Source organism: Spermophilus citellus (genome assembly GCF_964194105.1).
Source record: "Spermophilus citellus genome assembly, chromosome: 9".
NCBI classification, from domain to species: Eukaryota; Metazoa; Chordata; class Mammalia; order Rodentia; family Sciuridae; genus Spermophilus; species Spermophilus citellus.
The window spans coordinates 4,905,537-4,927,752 of NC_138191.1; the positions used below are offsets into that span (position 1 = coordinate 4,905,537).

Genomic DNA, 22,216 nt, shown 5'->3' on the forward strand with positions numbered 1-22,216 from the left:
GAACACCAGGGGACGTCCTCCTGTTCAGAGCAAGTCTGACACTAACCAGCAGAGTTAGTACTGAAGACCCAGCCCCCAAAGACGCCCCCTCTTTAGATGTCAGCTGGAGGATGAGGCCCCCCTATGGTCTCCAGCAATACTTTTTTTTTTTTTTTAAAGAGAGAGTGAGAGAGGGGAGAGAGAGAGAGAGAGAGAATTTTTAATATTTATTTATTTTTTTTAGTTCTCGGCAGACACAACATCTTTGTTGGTATGTGGTGCTGAGGATCGAACCCGGGTCGCACGCACGCCAGGCGAGTGCGCTACCGCTTGAGCCACATCCCCAGCCCCGGTCTCCAGCAATACTAAGCCACTTCTCTCAAAGGACCTGGTGTCCCCCTCGGTTCCTGACCCCTAAGTGCAGCCAACATGGCGGCCTCCAGGGTGGAGGTTGGTCCAAAGCCTTCTGCCAAGTGGCAGAGATGCTTTTCTTTGTCAAAGCTCAGATATCAGAGTTATTCAGATACTACACTGAGAAGGAGCCCACGTCTCTCTCTTGCTGGGCTCCATGCCCCTGTCCCCAACTCTGCTCCTGCCCCATCTATTCCTCCAGGGCATAGGGGAGACCAGTACCTCCTTGGAGGGCATCCGGACCCAGGGCCCTTGGGTGAATGGGAGGCTCGGCAGGGCTCTGAGGACTGCTGCCTGATCCTGTGGGCTGGGCCCTAGGGCTGCGCCCTTGTCTGTGTGCTGTTGACTTGGGTGTATGGGCTATAGGTGACCTTACAGAGTGACAGAGTCCACCTGATGCTAAGCTGACCCACAATAATGGCTTGTCAAACACCAGGAGTGAGAATCCGCAGGTCCCCAGGGTGGGGAAAGTTCTAGCTTTTGAGGAAGCCCACACAGGCCCAAGGAAGACCGGCCTGGGTCAGCAGCACTGTGGGAAGGCTGACGGGGACAGGGAAAGGGTCAGACCTTGTGGCCTCTCTCTCTGCAGGTGAGTGCACAGGGGTTTACAGGTGGCCCACTCTGGGCAGGCACTGTGCAGAGGCTGAGGACGCAGGAAAACATCAGGTCATGGGGCTGCCTTAGCACAGGGCTGACTCTACCCAGAAGTGCAGTGTCCCCAGGAGGCCACAGCACAGGGTCGGCCTCATCTCACCTCCTCTGCTGCCTTCAGACCATGTCCCCAGAGCTGCTGTTAGCCTCACCTCTGTGACAGTCACATCGTCTGTCCGACCAGCCCTACCCTCCCTCCTGGCCACAGGCCCGTGAACTTCTTAGTTAGACCAGGCTTCCTGGGAGAATCAGGCGGCTGTCTTGCAGATTCTCTTTGAATCCCACCTGTGGGCAGCATGTGCAGTGAGTTATTTGTATCCATGGTGATTGGTCCACTCCCTGCTCACACCATTCCTTTAGCACCTCTATTCATTGACCATCACCTCCTCTCCACATGAGGAGCATCGTTTCCTGACCATATTCCTCACCTTGTCATTACTCAGGGGTACATCCCAATATTTGACCTTTGACCCTTACTTTCTTCTCCCTCTCACCCCCACTCCCTCTTCATTTTCTTTTTCTTTTCTTTTCTTTTTTTTTTTTTTTAGAGTAAGGAGTGGGGAGTAGATACCAGGGATTTAACCAGGGGTTTTTTCCCACTGAGCTACATCCCCACCCCTTTTTATTTTGAGACAGGGTCTCACAAAGTTGCTTAAGGCCTCCCTAATTTGCTGAAGCTGGCCTCAAACTTGCAATCCTCCTGCCTCAGCCTCTCCAGTCACCGGTACACACCACTGCTCCCAGCTTCCTCCCTCATTCTTATTCTGCTTGTTTTCAAACCACAAAATCTTGTCTTTCCTAAAATGTCATTTGTGTTCCTTATCAGCCCCTGTGGCTCTCCCTCTGCAGCCTGCCTCCCCAAGAACCACTATACAATAATTGCTCTTTCACCTAATCTCAGTTCCCTTGCCCCTTTCCTTTATGCCAGAGCTTCCCTGTGAATCTCCAAACCTGAATCCACCTCCCCCATTTGTCCTCTGTCCCCTATACCAGGGCTGCTTGGAACCATCATGCCAGGCCTCCAAAAGATGCTGTCTGGCCTCCTGTCCGGCCAGTACTCTGGGAACCCCATTAACTAGCTCCTACAATTCTAAGTATTTGCAACTTCCCACCCTCAACATATCTCTTTATTTCTTGCCTCAATATCAATCTTTCCAATTGCTCCCTCCCCATAAAATACATGGCAATGTCTAATCTGCCTGATTACCATCAAATTTCAAGACTGAACTTTAACCTTAACTTCTACTTAGACATTTAGAGAATGAACTGCCAACTCTCTACCCAAAAGAAATGGTGTCTCTCTCACATGCACCTCTGAACCCAAATCTACTTTAGCAACCAAATCCCAGTTTTCCCCTCTGCCTTCCTGGACAACCCTGAGTTATGGAGGAAAATCACTTACCTTAGCCACATAGGAACTCCAGCACAAAACAACATCCCTAGCCCATCACAGGTTCTGTAAATCATTTTTTAATATTTATTTTGTAGTTATAGGTGGTCACAATATCTTTATTTTATATTTATGTAGTGCTGAGGATCAAACCCAGTGCCTCACACATGCTAGGCAAGCGCTCTACCTCTGAGCCACAACCCCAGCCCCTGTAAATCATTTTTTATTAAAGTGTATTTGTCTAAAGCCTGGTCAAAAATCTAGTATTAACAGCAGTTCAGAATCTAAAACCTTTCAGACCTCTAACAGGAAGACACTTCATCCTTCGAATACAAACCTTGCTGCTCTACTACTGTGCCTTATTCTTTAAGTGACTATGGAGGAAGCAAGATCAATCCTCTTCCCTTCCCAGGCCAAGCTACCTGTACTTCAGCTCATTGGCTACAGGACTGTCTCTCAAGGTTGTGACTCCTGGTAAGGCACAGGTGGGGCATGGCTTTTAGATCCCCTTTGTAAAAGCCCATGTTCCCCCTTACAAGTTGAAATCACAGTCTCTGGGGCAGAGTTCCCCTGTGCGGACTCCCCCTTTTCTAGCAAAGCAATAAAACTTCTTTTTCTCAAAACCTTATCTTCATTATTGGATTAGCATCAAGAAAAAAAAAAGCCAAACCTTTGGTATCAGGTCTATAGACAGGCTGTGAAGTAGAGGAAAGCACCCCAAGAATCAGGTCCAAAGATTAATGGAACTAAAAGTAACCAATAAAAAAGTAAGAAAAATAAATAAGTAAATTTTAAAAGACAAATGGAAACCACTAAAAGCCTCCCAGGTTTCAATTCCTGGTCCCCCAGGAGAAAAGACGCTCCATAAAACGCGCAGGTCACTGGACTTTGAAGTTCATTGCCAGCATACCAAAGACTCCTAACCCAGCACCATGATCCTAAGGTCGGCTTGCCCTGTCTTCTTTTTTTCCAGCTCAGGTTTAACCTTATAATGCTCCCTTCACCTGGCAACGACACATAAAATTCAGGAGGAAATGTGTTGACAAATATTTCTTCATCCTCTTGCCAGGAGGACTTGTCTAGTGGTGGTCCTGAGAATAGTTCACACTCTAAGTGCTTCTTCTGTTTGTGCCAGTTGGGTTCATCATGCCTATCATGAATAGATCTCCCTGAGGGCAAGGAGCACGTGTCTCACCTGCAATTCCCATATGTCCTGAGATATTGGTGTTTCTGCTATGGCAGGAAGTCAAGAGAAATACCTTCTTCCCAACCCACCACAGTGGCTTACAGAAGAGAACTGATGTAAGGAGGGAGGGAGCCAGGCCATGGCCCAGGGCACCAGTCACCAAACTGGAAACTGAGTTGGCTTTCACCAGACTTTTAAAAAAATTTTTCAAGAAATAGGGTAGGGAATCAAGATATTGTTTGAGATTCAAAGTAGACAATTATAGGAATGGGCCTAAGACTACAAGTTTTAGAAGCATCCTGATCAGAATTGAACCTTCATTCTGAAACATACTAAAGCAAGATTAATCACTTGATTAAGAGCAATTTAGTAGTATTTATGCATTATGTTAGTGTTAAAGAGAAAGAATAATTAATAACTCTGTGATTAACTCACATGACAGCCAACGTGAGAAAGATCTGGGAATCCAAACGATCCCAAGGAATCCAGTAATGTTGCATGGTAGATAAACTTTACCAGCGTGTTTCTGTCCTTGGTGCTGAATCATAGTGTCCTCTTCTCACCTTTTTTCTTTCCGGTGCCACGATTAAACGCAGAGGCGCTCAACCACTGAGCCACATCCCCAGCCCGTTTTATTTTTTATTTTGAGACACACTCTTGCTAAGTTGCTGCAGCTGACTTTGAACTCGTGATCCTTCTGCCTCAGCCTCCCAATCTGCTGAATTTACAGGCGTGCACCACCACTCTCAGCACCCTTTAACCTTCTCTGTAGGAGGAACTCTATACAAGCATTCCCATGCCTGTTTCCTTCCAGATCACTAAAGATAATTTCTTTAGTATTCTTGCCCAGGAAAGGAATGGATGGGCTACAAAGAATAAATACATTCAATAGATTCTACTATCATGTAAAACTAAAAGAACAAATCAAGATTTTTTAAAAGAATAAATACATTCAGTTAAGTGTAAGATAAAATCTCGTTGTTGTTTTAATTTCTATTTTACAAGAGTTTTGACAAACATGAGATAAGTTCCAGGGCTCTCCTATCCCCCCACCACCCTCAAAATTGTTGGATTAAATGCTGGCTGCTTCTCAGTGGGCGCATGATTCTGTCTCTGATTATACTCAATTTCGTATTAAGACTTCAAATTTCTTGTTGAGTCTTTGGCTTATTAGCATCATTTTTGCTATTTGACAATCTTTTAATCTTTCATTTTCCATTTGGATTTTTTCAAAATACATTAAGGAAGCTCACAGGAGCCAGCCAACTTCTGTGACAATTTCGTATAAGAAAAGGAGTCTGTAATTCATGCACTCCAACAAAAGAATTTTAAAGAAATTTAGTGGAACTCTAACTTGTATCCAGGCTGTTCTCAGATTATTATATCCAACATGCATTTACTTAATAATGTGAAGCCACAATATTTTGTCTACAGCTCCCCCAAAGATACATGCTGTACCCCAAGATTGCCTCCCCCTTCTTACCAACACAAATGCTATGATGAATGTTGGTACGTGAGTTCCTTGTGGATCATGTGAGTACTTCTTTGGAGTATATATATTTAAGTAGGACACAGGCTACATGTGCTCTTAGCCTGACTAATGCTTTCTCTCTAGCTGAACTAAGAACCCTTGTAGCTCAATATGACTGCTAAAATGTCTGCACCTGACTACAGTGTATTTTATTATCAGACCAGTTATCCCAATAAAACATATAGGAAAGATGGATAAAATTCAAGAAATAATCTGTTTAAGGGTGTCAGAGGGCTGGGGTTGGAATTTGGTGGTAGGGCACTTGCCTAGCTCCTGTGAGGTGCCGGGTTCAATCCTCAGCACCACATAAGAAATAGATTAAATAAATAAAGGTATTGTCCATCCATGACTGAAAAAAAAAGGTATCAGAAATTTACCAAAGTAGCCAAAACTTGAAACGTTTTGATCCCAAGAAAAAGAAAACTCAATGAATGAATTCAAAATTTTAAGCCCCTTCTCTCCTTGAGGCATTTATTAGTTCTTAAGTATTTTGGACACAAATTAGTTCTTAAGTATTTTGGACAAAACTGAAAGTAACTTATAAAAAGCAAAGAAGATTGAGATTGCAATAAACCATCAGGGCTGATGAGGTGAAAAACAGAGTTTAAAACTTTCAAGGCAGCCAGAACTTGAAGGACGGAGACTGTAATAAAAAGGAAGCAAAGAATGGTGAGTGTATCACTCTCTGTGGCTTTTCCCCTGGGGGGCATACACCTAATCCTAAGCCACACAGGCCAAGAGGCAGAAGCAATCAGAAAGTTCCCATTAAGAGCTCAAATAGAAAAACAGAACCTTTGGAAGATAAAACCAGAGCTCAGAGGATTACCAAGGTTAAAACACCCTTTAAAATTCCAGAATTTCAGTTAGAACCCTGAAAGAATTGCTCTCAAGATGAAGTGTGTGCAGATCAGAAATAAAACAAATCTTACAAATCCTAAGACCCAGTCTCAAATCAACTTTATCCCAGCTTAGAATTAAATTATTTCCCTCCAGAAAATTCTTTAGAGGAAGACAAAAATCATCCTTAGCCTATAAAAAATTTTTCCTATTTGGGATTTAGCATTCAGTCAAAATATATATATATGTGTGTGTGTGTGAGATGGGGTCGTGGCTCAGTGGTAGAGTGTTGCCCAGCACGTGTGAGGCCCTGGGTTCAATCCTCAGCACCACATAAAAATAAATAAATAAAATAAAGGTATTGTGTCCAACTACAACCAGTATATATATTTATGCCATGTACTCCCGGACAGAAGACAGAGAGAAAAAGAGAAAATGGAAGAAACCCCCAGATGATCTGGTTACTGAACATCCACATTAATAAAATTAACTGTGACAAACTGTCCAGCACATGCGTAGGCAGGGGCCATTATCCCAGGGGAAGTGCCCAGGGAGAGGCAATAATCCAGTGGAACCCACTAGCACAACTTCCAAAAACCCAGAATCAAAGCCACTGCCTGAAGGGCTTATATAATTATTTCAGACGTAAAGGAAGGCACAAACGTAGAGCTTAATTTTTTAATAAAAACATATCCTTGAGAAAATAATGTGATTAATGTGTTCAATAAAATAATGACAAAATAAAGAATTCCCCCAGAGAAGTTAAATTCAAAAGAATATAAGAGTTTATTGAAAATTCCAGAATTAAAATAAGGGAACTAGAATGAGGGCTGCAGCAGGCAGACTTCACAGTAAATTAATCACAGGGAAGAGAGACTTGGTGATGGAAGATGGGTAGAAAATGGTCACTTGGAATCACACTGAGAAAATAATGCCAAATAACACAAAGACACTGGAGACTTTTATATGAGATGTAATTAAAAAGTCTCACTACAAAAAAAAAAAAAAGACAAAGTCTCTCTGGCCAAGTACGGTGACACATACCTGTAATGTCACATACTAGGGAGGCTAAGGCAGGAGGATTGCAAGTTGGAGGCCAGCCTTGGCAATTTGTAGGACCCTATCTCAAAATAAAAATTAAAAAGGGTGGGGGATGTAGCTCAGGTAGGTAAATGGAACACAAGTAAGAGAAGCAAAAGAGATTGGGGGAAAGCAATATTTGAAGATATAAGGACTTGACATTTTCCAAAAATGAGGAAGATTGTCAAGGAACATATTCAAGTAACACTATGAACTTCAATTAGGATACATTCAAGGAAAACCACACTCGAGTAAGCCACGGTAAAATGGCAGACAAAAGAGCAAAAAGGCAAAGGACACAGGGCCTTCAGAGGAGTACCAATAACACTTTCAGACTGACTTCTCGGCAGAAGTATGGAAGCCAGAGGCAATGGAACAACATCTTAATACACACACACACACACACACACACACACACACACACACATACATATATACACACATCCTTTCAAAAATGAAAGCAAAACAAAGGCATCTTCAAGCATAACCTCATTAAATAAACATTCTAAAATTAATACAGGAAAAAAATACGATTCCAGACTATAGCTCAGAAATGCAGAAGCAAACCAAACGCAACAGAAGAAGTAGGCGTGCAACTCATGGCTCCCAGGTTCCCTGGGAGTCACAGCTGCCAAACAGGCTCTGCCTATGAACAGCTGGCACCCTAACTCCAAGAGCCTGGCACCAAAAGTCTGTTGACTCTTCCCTTTTCAAGGGTGCTATCGTTGTGCTATAGAAAGTGTTGAAATATCCACACACCCAGCATATTCAATGAAATTCCATGTCTTCATGTGCCGTGTGTGGGAACAATGGAGGGAACCGTGAAATCTATGTCCTCTCTTCTCGCCAGTGCTTTAGTTTGTAAACTTCCCCCATAAAACCTGCTTTTTTAACACAAACAATGCAATATGTAGAATTCTCTTGAGCCTAGCACATAACACATGGAAGCTAAAAGAGGCATTATCTTATATGACTTTGAATGTCAAGAGAAAATCACAAATAATGCCAAGGATCTTTTTGACCTGAGCAACCTGGCGTTTGGAATTGCTATTAAACGAGATATAAAAGACTGCGGGTGAAACAAGTTTGAATCAGGCATGTCAAGTTAGATAGACCTATTAGGCACTTGAATAGGTAACACCTACTTAAATAGGCACTTAAATAGGTAATTAGACATACTAGCCTGGAGTTCAGGGGAGACGTTCTGGATAAAATATAATTAAGAAGTCATAAGCAGATAGCTATTATTTAAAGACATGAAATTAAAAACCCCAAGAGAACAGGTGCTGACAGAGGGCACAAATTTACAAAGTGTGACCTGTCAACAAGGTCAGCACCTTCTTCTCCCGACAAGTTCAACTGCACAAGTCAGAGTGGGATAGGCAGGGGGAGACTCCCCTGGTGTTCCCATCATTCATGGCTGATAAGAAAATAGATAATATGTGCTCTTGACACAAATAGACAAAGCCACTTGTAAAGTAACTTGGCTGAAAGAAAGAAAGAAAGAAAGAAAGAAAGAAAGAAAGAAAGAAAGCCCTGAGATTAATATCAAACTAAAAAGCTTCTTCACAGAAAAGGATACAATCAAGAACAGGAAGAAAGAGCCTTGAGACTGGGAGAAAACCTTTCTCACTGCACCTCAGATCGAGTATTAACCTCCAGGATATATAAAGAACTCAAAAAACCTAACACAAAAAAAAATAATAATAATACTAACCTAATCAATAAATGGGCAAAAGAACTGAATAGACACTTCACACTTCATATATTCAACAAATACATGAAAAAGTGTTCAACATCTCTAGCATTTGGACAAATGCAAATTAAAACTACACTGAGATGCCATCTCACTCTAATCAGAATGGCAATTATCAAGAATACAAGCAACAATAAATGTTGGTGAGAATGTGGGGCGGGGTGAGGGGAAGGTTTACTTATAACGTTGCTGGTGGGACTAAAAATTGGTGCAACCACTCTGGAAGGCAGTATGGAGATTCCTCAGAAAACTTGGAATGGAACCACCATTTGAACCAGTTATCCCACTCCCCAGCATATACCCAAAGGACTTAAAATCAGCATATTAGTCACATAGCTACATCAATGTTTAGAGCAGCCCAATTCGCAATAGTCAAGCTACTACAGAACCTACCTAGGTGCTCTTCAACAAATGAATAGATAAAGAAAACATGGTCCATATACCAAATGGAATATTACCCAGCCATAAAGAAGAATGAAATTATGACATTTGCTGGTAACTGGATGGAACTGGAAGCTATCCTGCTAAGTGAAATAAGCCACTCCCCCAAAACAAAGGCTGAGTGTTCTCTCTGATATGCAGATGCTGACTCACAATGGGGGTGGGGAGCAGAGGTTCACCAGATTGAACAGGGGAATGAAGAGAAGGGAGAAGGAATGGGAATGGGAAAGATGGTAGAGTGAATCAGACATAACTTTCGTATGTTTGTATATGAACACACAACCAGCGTGACTCCACATCACGGACCACCACAAGAATGGGAAGCTATACTCCAGGTATGCATGATATGTCAAAATATACTCTGCTGTCATGTATAACTGAAAAATAAATTTTAAAAAATGAGCCCTGAATAAAATCAAAGCTAACTACCAATTTTAAAAGAAGGGGTGGAATCTGTTAACTGACAAGACAGGAATGCAATCAGTGATATGGAGGCTCTGGGAAATTATGTGTTACCAATGACCCATTTTCTTCAATGACAATCACAAAAATAATGGGGAAAAAGAAGACATGGGGGTAGAAGGTGTACCCTTTCAAGATTTCAAGAACCATCCACCATTTGTAATGTATGCATTTTATTTGATCTCAGTTAAAAAAAAAAAAAAAACAACTTAGGAAAAAATTCCCTGACATTTGGAGATGCGAACACTGATTGGATGTTTGGTTTTGTTAAAGAAACAGTGTCGGTGATTTTTAGGTGTGACAGTAGTAATGTGGCTCTGGGTTTCTTAGGTTGTCCCTATCTTTTAGAAATACAAATTGAAATAGTGATAAAATGATATCATATCTGGAATATGCTCCAAAATAACTAGGGATGGGAGTAGGTGAAATTACAAATGAAACAGGATTGGTTGTGTATGGACCATCATCAGATTGGGTAATGGATACGTGAGGAATCATCCCATTATTTTCTCTACTTTTGTATTTGAAAAAAAAATCCTTCATGATTTTTTTAAAGATTCACATGGTGAAATGACACCTTGAAATAGTCAAAAACTGAGAGTGCTAACCCCCCACACACACAGATTCTCCCTTGAGAAGCTTCAAAAACAAGTACTATGAGAAAAAGAAAATCACCCTAGGAGGGAGAGCTGAAGGGCAAAGGGAGTGGTCAGGAATGGGAACAGCAGACCAGGGGGGAATTCGAACCAAATATTTGTATCAGTCAAAAATAATAATCCCTATGCCAGGCGCTGTGGCTCATGCCTGTAATCCCAGCTGCTGGGGAGGCTGAGGCAGGAGGATCGAGAGTTCAAAGCCAGCCTCAGCAAAAGCGAGGCACTAAGCAACTCAGTGAGACCCTGTCTCTAAATAAAATACAAAATAGGGCTGGGGATGCGGTTCAGTGGTTGAGTGCCCCTGAGTTCAATGCCCAGTACCAAAACCAAAAATAAATAATAATAATAATAATAATAATAATTCCTAATTAGGGGAGAAGTTTTTAACAGGTAGAGCTAAAAGGCTGGAGAAATAATAGTATATAAATTGGAAGGAGAATCTCTCAAAGCAAATTCTTCATATTGTTCAGGAGTAGACTCCAGTCTAGCTTATATTGTGTGCAAGTTTAAATTTCAAAGGAAACCACAAAAACTGTGTGTGTCTGTGTGTGTGTCTCTGTGTGTGTGTGTGTGTGTGTGTGTGTGTCTGTGTGTGTATTGATGCACGCGTCGGATTTCCAAACCTTAGCTATGAGGGGAAATAGAACTTTTTAAAACCATGAAACAACCCACCAAGGGTTGAAAGAGGCAAATAACACCAACCCCGAGAGCAACGGAGACAGCAGTTTATTTGTTGGGGGTCTGCTGATCCCAGGCCTCAGTGGGGACCTCGGGTGGGGCTGGGTCTCTAGCCCTCGGAACAGGGCTTCTGGCCTTGGGACTCAGTGTACATATCCATGGCCACTGTCGCAACACTGGAGAGAAACTCAGGAAAGCTGATCTTCTCATCATGGTTCACGTCCTCCTTCTGAAAGAACTTTTCTAAGAAATCCGGGCTCTTTTTTTCCTATGGAGAGAGGATCACCAACAAAAGAAAAAGAAGTTACAACCTAGGCTGGATGAGGAGGAAGAGGAGGGAATGGAGGGGGAGGACCATCTGTGGGGTCAGGGCAAGGACTGCAGGAGGGACGGTGAGATGACCGGGCTGGACAGAGCCTGAGTCTGGGGTGGTGGGTGTTCTGTTTTGGTACTGGGGGTTGAACCCAGAGGCACTTTCATACTGAGCTACATCCCCAAAACTTCTTCTGTTTTACTTTGAGACAGGGCATCACGAAGGTGCCCAGGTTGTACTCTAACTTTCCATCCTCCTGCCCCGGCCTCCTGAGTAGCTGGCATTATAGACTCCCTCTGACTCTGAGCTTTTTAACTGGCAATTCTTCAGCTCCAGTGAGCACATACACAGGAAATCAGAGTTGGCAGGAGGTTCTGCCCACGGCCTTTGATATAGCGCATTCATTTTTCCTGGCCTGACACCCCTTGGACCTCAAACGGCCTCCACCCTCATTTCCATCAAAACTCGCCAACTCTGAGGGCCCTGGGGGTCTCACCTCTGGGATTTAACCTATTGAATTCTTTGTGCAGTGAGTTTGGTGTGTGCTAATAATTCAGTAGTGAGATTAGGACTATGGTGAGGAGATTCAAGGGCTAGAGGTTTCAGGGGTATCTCATTTCACTTGGCACCTGATTTCTAATGTGTTACTTCTACTCCCAGGGGTACATGAGAAGAAGCAGCTGTACTCTAAAAGGGGGAATGTTTGCTACTCAAAAGAGAGAGCCTGTAATCCTCATGGCTCAAGAGGCTGAGGATTGCAAGTTCAGAGCCAGCCTCAACAATTTAGTGAGGCCCTGTCTGAAAATAAAAAGTAAAAACAGCTGGGGAAGTCGCTCAGTGGTAGAGCACCCCTGGGTTAAATCCCAAGTACCGAAAGGGAAAATTACGTCAGAGACCTTCCCTGACCCACAGATCACCATGTCGGCTGACTATGTGAAACAATTGTTAACCGCCTTACCCCTCTTTCCATTTCACAAAGTATTCTCCCTGTTTTGCCCATTTAAATGCTCATAACAACCCTGGGAAATAGGGGCCCGTGTCGCCATGAGATGTCTGAGGTAACTAAGGGGAATGGGTGGCTGGGTCTTTGTGACAGTGGGACACGGAAATGGCAGTGGCTACGCAGGAAGCTGGGTCTTCCGACCACCATCTTGGACTCTGTCCACCACAGTCTGGATTCAAGGGGATGGGCCTGCCAAAGGCTGGGTCCAGGTACAAGACGCCAGTCAGCCCGGTCCTCTGGCTGCCCCCCAGTGAGCTGGCACTCTGGGGCACAGCAGGGCCACAGTGCTGCTCACTCCTGCCCCCCTCCTGCCCCGGCCCACTTAGGTCCCTACTCACACAGGCCGACAGGAAGGTGGGGAAATTCTCCTGCATCATCTTGGATAAGCCAGCTTTGTCCACAGCCCCTGAGTCTTGGGCGTACTGGTGGTAGAGTTGGAGCAAGCCCGTCATCTTCCTCTCGGCCTCCGTGTTACCCATCCTGCTTCCAACAAGCTGCGGGAAACACACGCAGTCACCCAGCGCAGTCACCTTCCAAGGAGAGGCTGCAGGAAACAGACGGGGAAGGGGCTGGGCCAGTCCTAGGGCCCCCCACTCACACACAATTATCCTGGACACATTCTGGGCCCAACCAGAAGAGCCCTGCCAGAGTGGAAGCTGCTTTGGCAAGTGCCATCAAGGCCATAGGATGCAATGGACCCCAAAGGGCATCTGCTCTAGAGACTGTGGATAGGATTGTCCTTCTCCCAGCTCTAGGGGCAAGGGCTGACCCCGAGCCCCTCGGTGCCTCTGAGCATCTTGAGGAGACCTGAGCCCAGGGGCCCCCAAACCACAGGATGAAGGATTGTAGAGGTAGAGACAGTTCTGGAAACCTAGACCCGGCCATGTCCTCAGTTGCCTGGGAAGACATTGTCCCACTGGTTCCCGATGAAGGATGGGATGTCACAGAGCCACCAGGAGTCAGAACAGAAAGGAGCTAGATACCTAGGCCGTTCTCCATTGCCCAGAAGAGGCTGCTGAGGCTTAGGTGGATGCAGATGGGGGATGACTGTCCAGGCGCCCTGACTGCCGCCCAGGGAGAGTCTCTTGCTGTGAGCAGAGCGGGCCAGGGCCCTGCACCTAAACCTACAAGCAAGAGCAAGCAAGAGGCCACGGGGACTCACCAGACCCTGAGGAAGAGGCACCAGGAGAAAGACGGAGAGGTGTGCTCCAGGGTGAAGAGATGCCCCTTTTATGGTACTTGGATCTGGGCTGGGCTAGGGCTGGGAGCCTGGGGCTTATTCCCTCAGCTGCCCCAGCATGACCCGGTTCTTGGTGGAGACTCACACCCAAGACTCTGCCCTGGGGCTCAGAGGTGCCTGCCAACCCAGCCCCCATGCGGAGCCCTCTTGCCTTCCTAATCTTATGGGGATGGAATAGCAGGGAGTGGAAGGGGGAGAGGTCTGCTGTGCCCCAGGAAATAGAGCAGTTGGGGCTTTGCAAGTGGAATCCGAGTCTCCCATTATGTACCCAGTGAGTCATTCAACCAACTTTCATTCACTGCTGATAATGCAAAGTGATTGCCATTAGTGCCAGATTACCACATGCCAGGTGGGGTGCTGAGAGCTTCGAAGGCTTCTCCCATTTAATCCCTGAGAACGTCCTTCATGACAGGCGATCCAATTCATTGACAGAACTGGAACTGAGAGTTGAGCTAGATTTCCCAAGTGGTTACCCTAATAAATGACAAAGTCAGGATTTGAACCTAAGACCTGCTGACCCTGAAGCCCAGCTTCTAGCACTCTGCAGAAATCCAGAGTCTCAGGCTGGGGCTGGGGCTCAGTGGCAGAGCACTTGCCTAGCATGTGAAGTAGTGAGTTTGATCCTCAGCACCACATATAAATAAATGAAGGTCCATCAACAACTAAAAAAAGAAAAAGAAAAAGAAAGAAATTCTGAGTTTCTATTGTGTCCATCCATGTCTGGGATGAGTGCTTAGAGCCAGTCCAGATCCTGTCCTGCAGGAGTCCACTGTCCAGCATAGATGCCGTATGTGCAGATGTGCACACTACAGTGACCAGGACTGATACATACACAACCCAACTGTTACAGCCCATGTCGTCTTCTTTGTTTGTTTTTTGTTGTTGTTGTTGTTGTTGTTGTTGTTTTGGTACTGGGGATTGAACTCAGGGGCACTCAACCACTGAGCCACATCCCCAGCCCTAGTTGTATTTTTCTTAGAGACAGGGTCTCACTGAGTTGCTTAGCATCTCGCCATTGCTGAGCCTGGCTTTGAACCCTCAATCCTCCTGTCTCAGCCTCCCCAGATGCTGGGATTACAGGCGTGTGCCACCGCGCCCAGCCTGATGTCTTCTTGTGAGAACTGCATCTCCCTTCCTAAACGGAGGCTCCAAAAAAATTGCCTGTATGTTCGCTGCCTGACTTGATTTCGTTTCCATCTTCATCAGGTCAGAAAATTCCAAGACCCAGCCTCGGGAGGACCACAGTCTGTCCCCAGCAGGAAACTACAGGGCCAGGGACAAGGCTGCCAACTCACTGGACCTCCTGTTTACTGCTCTGTGCTCCAAATCATTCCCCATGGAGGGCGGGCAGGCTGCAGCATCCAGTGGGCGTCCACCCTGCACCCTGGCACTCCCCACAGCTCTTCCTCATGGCTCCCTTAAATAGAGCCTCTCCTTGGGGCCTCACGTTCCCCCTAAACAGCTCCTCTGCCCCCAGCCTCCCTGATATCAGGGCCCTGGCTCTCCTCTTCTACCAACTGCCCCAACACACGTGTGCACACAGACACACACATGTGCACTGAATAAATCTGCACTTTGTTCTTTGGAAACGTCTCTGTATCCCCTACGTAGCCTCCCATCCTCCCTTTCCCAATGATTTTATTACAAGATACATTTTGCAAACAAAATTGTACTTAGGAGCCAGAGAAATCAAATGTATAAAGGAGAGGAGCTCTGGGGAGGGATGGGCACGGAGCCAGCAGCAGCCAAAACAGCCTCAAAAGCCTCTGCTTAAAAAGCATAGATTGTGGGGCCGGGGCTGTGGCTCAGTGGCAGAGCACTTGCCTAGCATGCGTGAGGCACTGGGTTCGAACCCTGGCACCACATCAAAATAAAAACAAATAAAATTAAGGTTGTCAAAAAAAATCACAGATTTTGTAATCCCAGCTACTCAGGAGGCTTAGGAGGGAGGATCACAAGTTCAAGCATCAGCAATTTACAAGACCTTGTCTCAAAACGAAAAAGAAAAAATAAATAAATCAAGAGGGCTGGGATGTAGCTCAGTGGTAGAGCACCCCTGGATTCAATCCCCTGTATAGGAAAAAGCAGATTCCAGATGCCATATGACTTCTTGTGTCTGTGTCCTCATGAGTAAAAATGGTGAAAATGGTGGCAGAGAGCCCCTAGTTTACTGTGGAAATCAGATTTTGGTAGAGATGAAGCTCTTGGGAGAATACTGGCAGGTGGTGTCTGCTCTATGTGTTGGCTATGGTTATTCTATCTGTAGTCAAGAAAGTAGCAAAGCAGTGTATTCCTTTTACCCTTGTCCCTAGGACAGGCAGAATAGGGACATTGGGGCAGGCCCACAATGGCTGTAGTCAGGCTCCCTCACCACGGTTTCCCGCAGGCTCTGTTGTGTTTTTAGCGTGTGGCCAAGGCCATGAATCAGTTGTATCAAGGTCGATCTGTGGTCAGGTTCAGAAACGCTCTGACTCAGTGTATGTACTCAAGGTCACACATCTGCCGTGAGCATGCATAGGGAACCTGTGGGCAGTGTGCCTTCTTTGTGTGGCCTGCATATAAAAGGGCCTATGGAACTGACTCAGGGGAGAGCGGGTAAAATGGAACTACTGGGGGAGAGAGGGAGGGGCTCCATGGAACTGGGGGGGTGGGTAAATCTGAAGCTGGAGGCTGCAGGCTGCTGTCACCTCTGAATAAAACATTCCTACTACCCTAACTGCATCTTCACCTTCTTCCACCTGCCGGCACCCCAAACCCTGCTTCCAGGGCCTGCGCCTCACCCTCCACATGACGGGGGAACCTAGAAAACAATTTCACCCCTTACAGCAAGGGCAGAACCCCCTTGCCTGTCTCAGAAATGCAGTTTCCTGACACACCTGAGAGTCCCAAAAGGAAGCTGTGCAGCCCCCAGGTACAGAGGGAACGTCACATGGATTCAAGGACTGGCCTCGTAAAGTAAGCGCTCGTGTGTGGCTCCCTCTGACCAGTAAGGGACAGATGCTTGCCCAGCTGCTGAGGCTTGCTCCAGCCCCATCCCTGCAGGAAATCCACAGCAAGACACTGGTTTGCCAAGTGTGCTGTGGGGACATAATGTCCTTCTGTGGGACAGAAGAATGCCGCAGTCTGGGCTGGGCACAAAATCACGAGCCACTCACAGCTTTGTAGATTCAAACAGCAATTCTTTATTCCCGAACTCACACCAGCCTCCACACACGTTCTGGGGAAATCCAAGTTCTGCCGCACAATTCACGTCCCAAATACTTTCTCAATTCCTCGAGAACTCAACGGGAACTCAGGCAGCCGGATACGCCCTATTCCCAGCAGCAATAACCTTAAACCTGGAACTGCCTTAAATCCAGATTGTCCTAAACCGGGAACGCCCTAAACCCAAATTATCCTAAACCGGGATACTTCCTAAAACCTGCAGGATACACCCTAAACCTGGATCCACCCTCGTCCTTGAGCAGGGTCACCTTTCTCAAACACACATGCAATGTCACAGCGAATTTCCAAGGCAAGTCCATTTAACATGGGGTACACTGGCAAGGAAATTTCAATGCGTCATTCCTACTTGGCAATGGCCCTCAGCAGAAGAACATATGATGAGATGGAGCCACTGGGACTCGGGCACCAGACCAGCAAGTAGAGGTCTCGGTTCTAGTTTGGGGACCAAGGGTAAGACTTGTACCTCCTTCTGTAGCGTCAGCTCATCTGCTAAAGGGGAAGAAGAATTCACCAAAGGGAATGCTGATGAGATTCACAGGAGGTAAGAGGGCAACGGGGCAGGAGAGGTTGAGAGATAACAGAGTAACTGGGGCAGGTCAGGTGGGGCAGGAATTCATAACCAGCCAAAGAAGGTCCACTGATGAGGAAGCAGGTGTGCTGAGCATCTGAGACTCAGGCCACCTGTTCCTAATAAACCATGTGGCCAGTAACAGGGACAAAGTGGGCCTCTGTTTCTTCATCCATAAGATAGTACTAAACCCTGTGCACTCAAATACTGTGCATCAACAAAGTCCCTCTCATCCAGTGTTTCATTCCACTTCCCTGAGCCACCACCCAGTGTCCACTCTCAGGCACAGTCTCCTGGCTCCTCCAGCCTCCTCGGTAGACAGGGTTTGGCTCTCGGAGATGCTGATTCTGAACTACAACTTGGTTCAGATTGGGGTGACAGGATTCCAGCATAACAGGGGTCAGGTGACAACACTTGACTATCGGCAACAAGGTGGAGTAATATCGTAAGGACAAGCTCAGGCTGGAAGCCCGGGAGTGTGGCCCTCCGAGATCTACGGAGATGGCTGAAGAACATGGTGTCCCAAGGCAGAACATGGATGGGAGGCTGCGTGATAGAGCATTTAGGTTCACCCAAGAAGAGGCCTAGCCTCTGCTCTCGGCTCTCAGAACCCCGATAACCACCTTCCTATGGAAATATAATGAAGGTTATATTTAGTACAATATTATAGCAAATATCAAGGTTTACTATAAAGCTCCAGTAATTGAGGTAGGGCAGTATTAGTGCAAGGATAAACAAACATACCAGTGGAACAGAATAAACAGTACAGAAACTGACTCACAGCACCATGGGAAAGTGACGGTCCTTTCAACCAGGAGTGCTGTTTCGATGACAAAGGTACGTGAAAAAAATAAATCCTGGCATCACCTTACATCATACAATAGAATCAACTCTAAGCTGATTGTAGCTCTGAATGTAAAAGGCAAAACAACAAAGCTTCTGGAAGAAAATATGGGACCCATATCTTCAGGAGATTGAAGTAAGCAAAGATCTTTAAAAGAACAGAAACCGAGCATTGGCAACAGAGGGTTAATTGGACCACATCAGAGCGACAAACAACTATTCGTCAAAAGTCATCATTAAAAGCATGGAGACACAAACCACAAAGTGACAAACACACACACACATGCACACACACGCATGCACGTGTGTGTATATAAGGAATTCCTACAAGTTGATGGGAAAAAGGGCAAACATCCAAGAGATGTAAGTGGACAAAACACTTAAATGAAGATATTTGGATGTCAATAAACACGTGAAAAAGTGCTCAACTTCATTAGTCATCATGGAAATAAAAATATGAACTATGTGAGGACTGGGGCATGTGTGAGGCACTGGGTTTGATTCTCAGCCCCAGGTATAAACAAATAAATAAATAAAGATCCATCAATAACTAATAAAAATGTTTTTTAAAAAACTATGAGCAAACCTCAGTGCACATCCACCAGAATGGGATAGACTTAAAAACAGAGATAATAAGGGATGTGAAATAATTGGAACCTACCAATAAAAGTGTACAACTGATACAACCAGTCTCTTCCATATTGTTTGGCAGTATAGACTAATGCTGTACCTACATGACATCCTTTGATACAGCAATTTCCCTCTTGATGTTTACTCAAAAAGAAATACATACATCGAAAGTCATGTATAAAAATTCTCTTAGTAGGGTTGGGGCTGTAGCTCAGTGGCAGAGCGCTTGCCTAGCACGTGTGAGGTACTGGATGTGATCCTTAGCACCACATAAAAATAAACAAATAAAATAAAGGCATTCTGGGGCTGGGGCTCAGCAGTAGAACACTTGCCTAGCATGAGTGAGGCCCTGGGTTCGAACCCCAGCACCACACAAGAAAACTAAATAAACTAAATAAAGGTATTGTGTCCATCTACAATTAAAAATACTTTTTTTAAAAAAAAAGGCATTATCTCCACCAACAACTACAAAAAAAATTTTTTAATGCTCATAATGGCATTATAGTATCCAAAAACTGGAAATAGCCCTAAAACTAGAAACAGCTACCCATCAATAGTAGAATGAGTAAGCATCTATCATGGTATATTCATACAATGAAATCCATCAAAAATCTTTAAAATGAGCAAATTATAGCTACACATAATGTGAAATAATTTCACAAACAGTATTTTAGAAAAAATCAGAAGACATAAAGAAATGTATGCCATGTGATCTATTTTTTCCACATTTTTATTGGTGCACTGTAGTTGTACATACTGATGGGATGTGTTACATATTTGTGCATACACACAAAACGATATAATTTAGCCACTACCACTTCCCCTTCCCTTGCCACATGATTAAATTTGTATAAATTTCAAAAACAAATAAAACCAATCTTCATTAGACTCCATATAAGTGGAACCCTTTGGAAGGAGAGGGGGATAGTGGATGAAATGGGACATGAAAAGGGTCTGGGGTCCTGGTAATATTCTATTTTTTTTTAAAGAGAGAGAGAGAGAATTTTAATATTTATTTATTTTTTTAGTTCTCCGCGGACACAATATCTTTGTATGTGGTGCTGAGGATCAAACCCGGGCCGCACGCATGCCAGGCGAGCGTGCTACTGCTTGAGCCACATCCCCAGCCCCTATATTCTATTTCTTGACCTAGGCACGGTTATCCAAGTGATCTCACCTTGTGACAACTCACTGAGCTGTACTCATAAGCTCTGTGCGTTTTTTCATGACTTTTGATTTTTAAAAACACTCTCCTTGGGTGTTCCCTTTGCTTTTCTCTTTCCCCAGAGCCAGCCCTGCAGACCTGGAACCCCTGAGGATGGCAAGCTATGAGAAGCAGAGCCTAGAAGTACAACCTGGGAACATTCCCTCCTCTAAGTCAGGCACTTACTAACCACGGGTCGTAGCTCAGAGAAGGAGTCAGAAGTCATGTCTCTGAAGGAAAATTGAAGTGTCTTAAACAGGAAGAAGGAGTACAACTGAAGGGCCATGAGGGGTCACTCCTGAGAGACAAAGCAGGTGAGAGTTAGAGGAGGTGGTGAGCAGAGATTTGGGGATTTTCTTGGCAATTGCTCATCCCACATGATACCATGCAGGAGAGGGCTAATTCCAAATGGCTTTACACTGGCAAATGAGAGTTTGTAGTTCTCAGTGCCCCCAGCCCCAGGCAAACACCCTAATGGGGGATTTCAGTAACAAATGGGGGGTAAGATACTTAGAGCCCTGATCTTTTTCTTGTTCTTTAAATCCCATCACTCTGACCATGTAATGTCGATTCTATAGATCTCGGATTAATGTGGGTCTTCCAAGAGAGGCCAATACTGGGTGAGATATGCCAATGGCTAATCAAGAGAAATACATGTGAAAGAGACCTGGAGAGAAATAATAAGAGAAAGAAGGGAAGCCCTTCAAACTTCAGTGCAGGCCAGAAGTGCAAGAGAACAGAGGAAAGGATCGAGTGGGAAGAGTCTCAACCCCAGCAGAGATCCAAGAAAGGCTGATGGGGAGCCCCAAGCCAAAGTGGTCCAGCTACTTCTGTCAGCACTGGGTCAGCCTTTGCATCCCTGCCATGCTCCGTCACAGGGTGAGAAGCCCCAGAGAAAGCACAGCCTGTGGACAATGCAATGATGGACTGGCAGACAGCCGCAGGGACTGTCCATCAACTCTGCCCGCTGTCGCAGGAGACTGCTGTGGTACTGACTTCCACATTTTACTCCTGGCTCTAAGAGGATCTGCTCTTCCACACCACTTCAAGGAGAAGCTCCTCCATGGATCCCGTGGGCCTCTCTTCCTGAAGCATAATTTAGAAGGGGAGACCAGTAAGTGAACGGCAGCCTTGGTCACTCTGACTCTTTCCCAGGACACAACTGTGATCACCCTCTTCCTCCTCCACCTTGCCTTCTTAGTCATTAGCCTTACTGAGCACCTTGACGAGTCGTGATGATTTCCCTAATGATATAACCCAAAACTTCATTTCTCTCTTTTTTTTTTAATGTTCTAATTCGTTACACATGACTCTACATGACAGTAGCCAAAACTTTATTTCTGAGGAGCCTGAGCCCTTGACTATCGAGACAGGAGCAAAAGACAGGTACCTGATTATCAAAGAGAAGGAAATGGGTTGCAAGGGACAGCACTTCTCTGCTCAACCAATTGCTGACACCTGGGGAGGGGAGGGGAGGAATCCCACTTTCCAAACCCACGATTACTCCCTGGGCTGCACTTTTCCTGCCTTTGGGCATGTAGGCAGGAAAGAAAAAGAGGGTGGAGGTCTAAAAAAAACAAGGCACAACCCCTCCTGGAGAAGTCTGTTATCTCTCTCTGTCCCTTAAATAAACTTGCTTTCTGTGCTTGCCTCAGCGTTTCTGGGGTGTTTAATCTTCAGCATGGCGGGGAGGAGGACAGGAGGACCCAATCCTAATTTCTAAAACCGGTGTCAACAACATACTGTCCTCAGGCCAGAGTGGATGCAGCGTTTGTTCACAGTTATGATGGGAGAAGCAAGAGCCAGGAGGTAACCAAGTCAACTACCCGAGTTCCACCAGTATCCCCCTACCTGCAATAGCCCTGTCTCCTGCTGGTCAGGATCAATACTCCTGCCACAATGACAACTGTCTCCTCCCTTGTCTGTCCCTTCTCCTCTGAGGTCCCCTAGTCACAGCTGCAGTTTGCAGTTTAATGGGGCCCTTGCTGTATCCCCTGGCAAAAGTGCTCCCCCTCTGGGGGCTGAGCCTTCAATTCTTGCTAATCCCAGAATTTTGGAAACAAGACACAGAGACTTCTGATGGGTCGCCAAACTGATGTTCAGTGGGGCCAACCACGAATCTCCACAGAGGA

The 22,216-nt window shown here is 45.3% G+C and overlaps 1 protein-coding gene across 1 annotated transcript; it reads right to left on the minus strand.

Moving 5' to 3' along the window:
• Positions 1 to 11,161: 11,161 nt before the first annotated feature.
• Positions 11,162 to 12,853, minus strand: S100A7 (S100 calcium binding protein A7; the record flags this gene model as incomplete). The annotated part of the gene is made up of 2 exons (XM_081307862.1): positions 11,162 to 11,326; positions 12,713 to 12,853. 2 exons carry the CDS (start codon positions 12,851 to 12,853, stop codon positions 11,168 to 11,170), a joined length of 300 nt encoding a protein of 99 aa, XP_081163988.1. The 3' UTR covers positions 11,162 to 11,167.
• Positions 12,854 to 22,216: the final 9,363 nt, after the last annotated feature.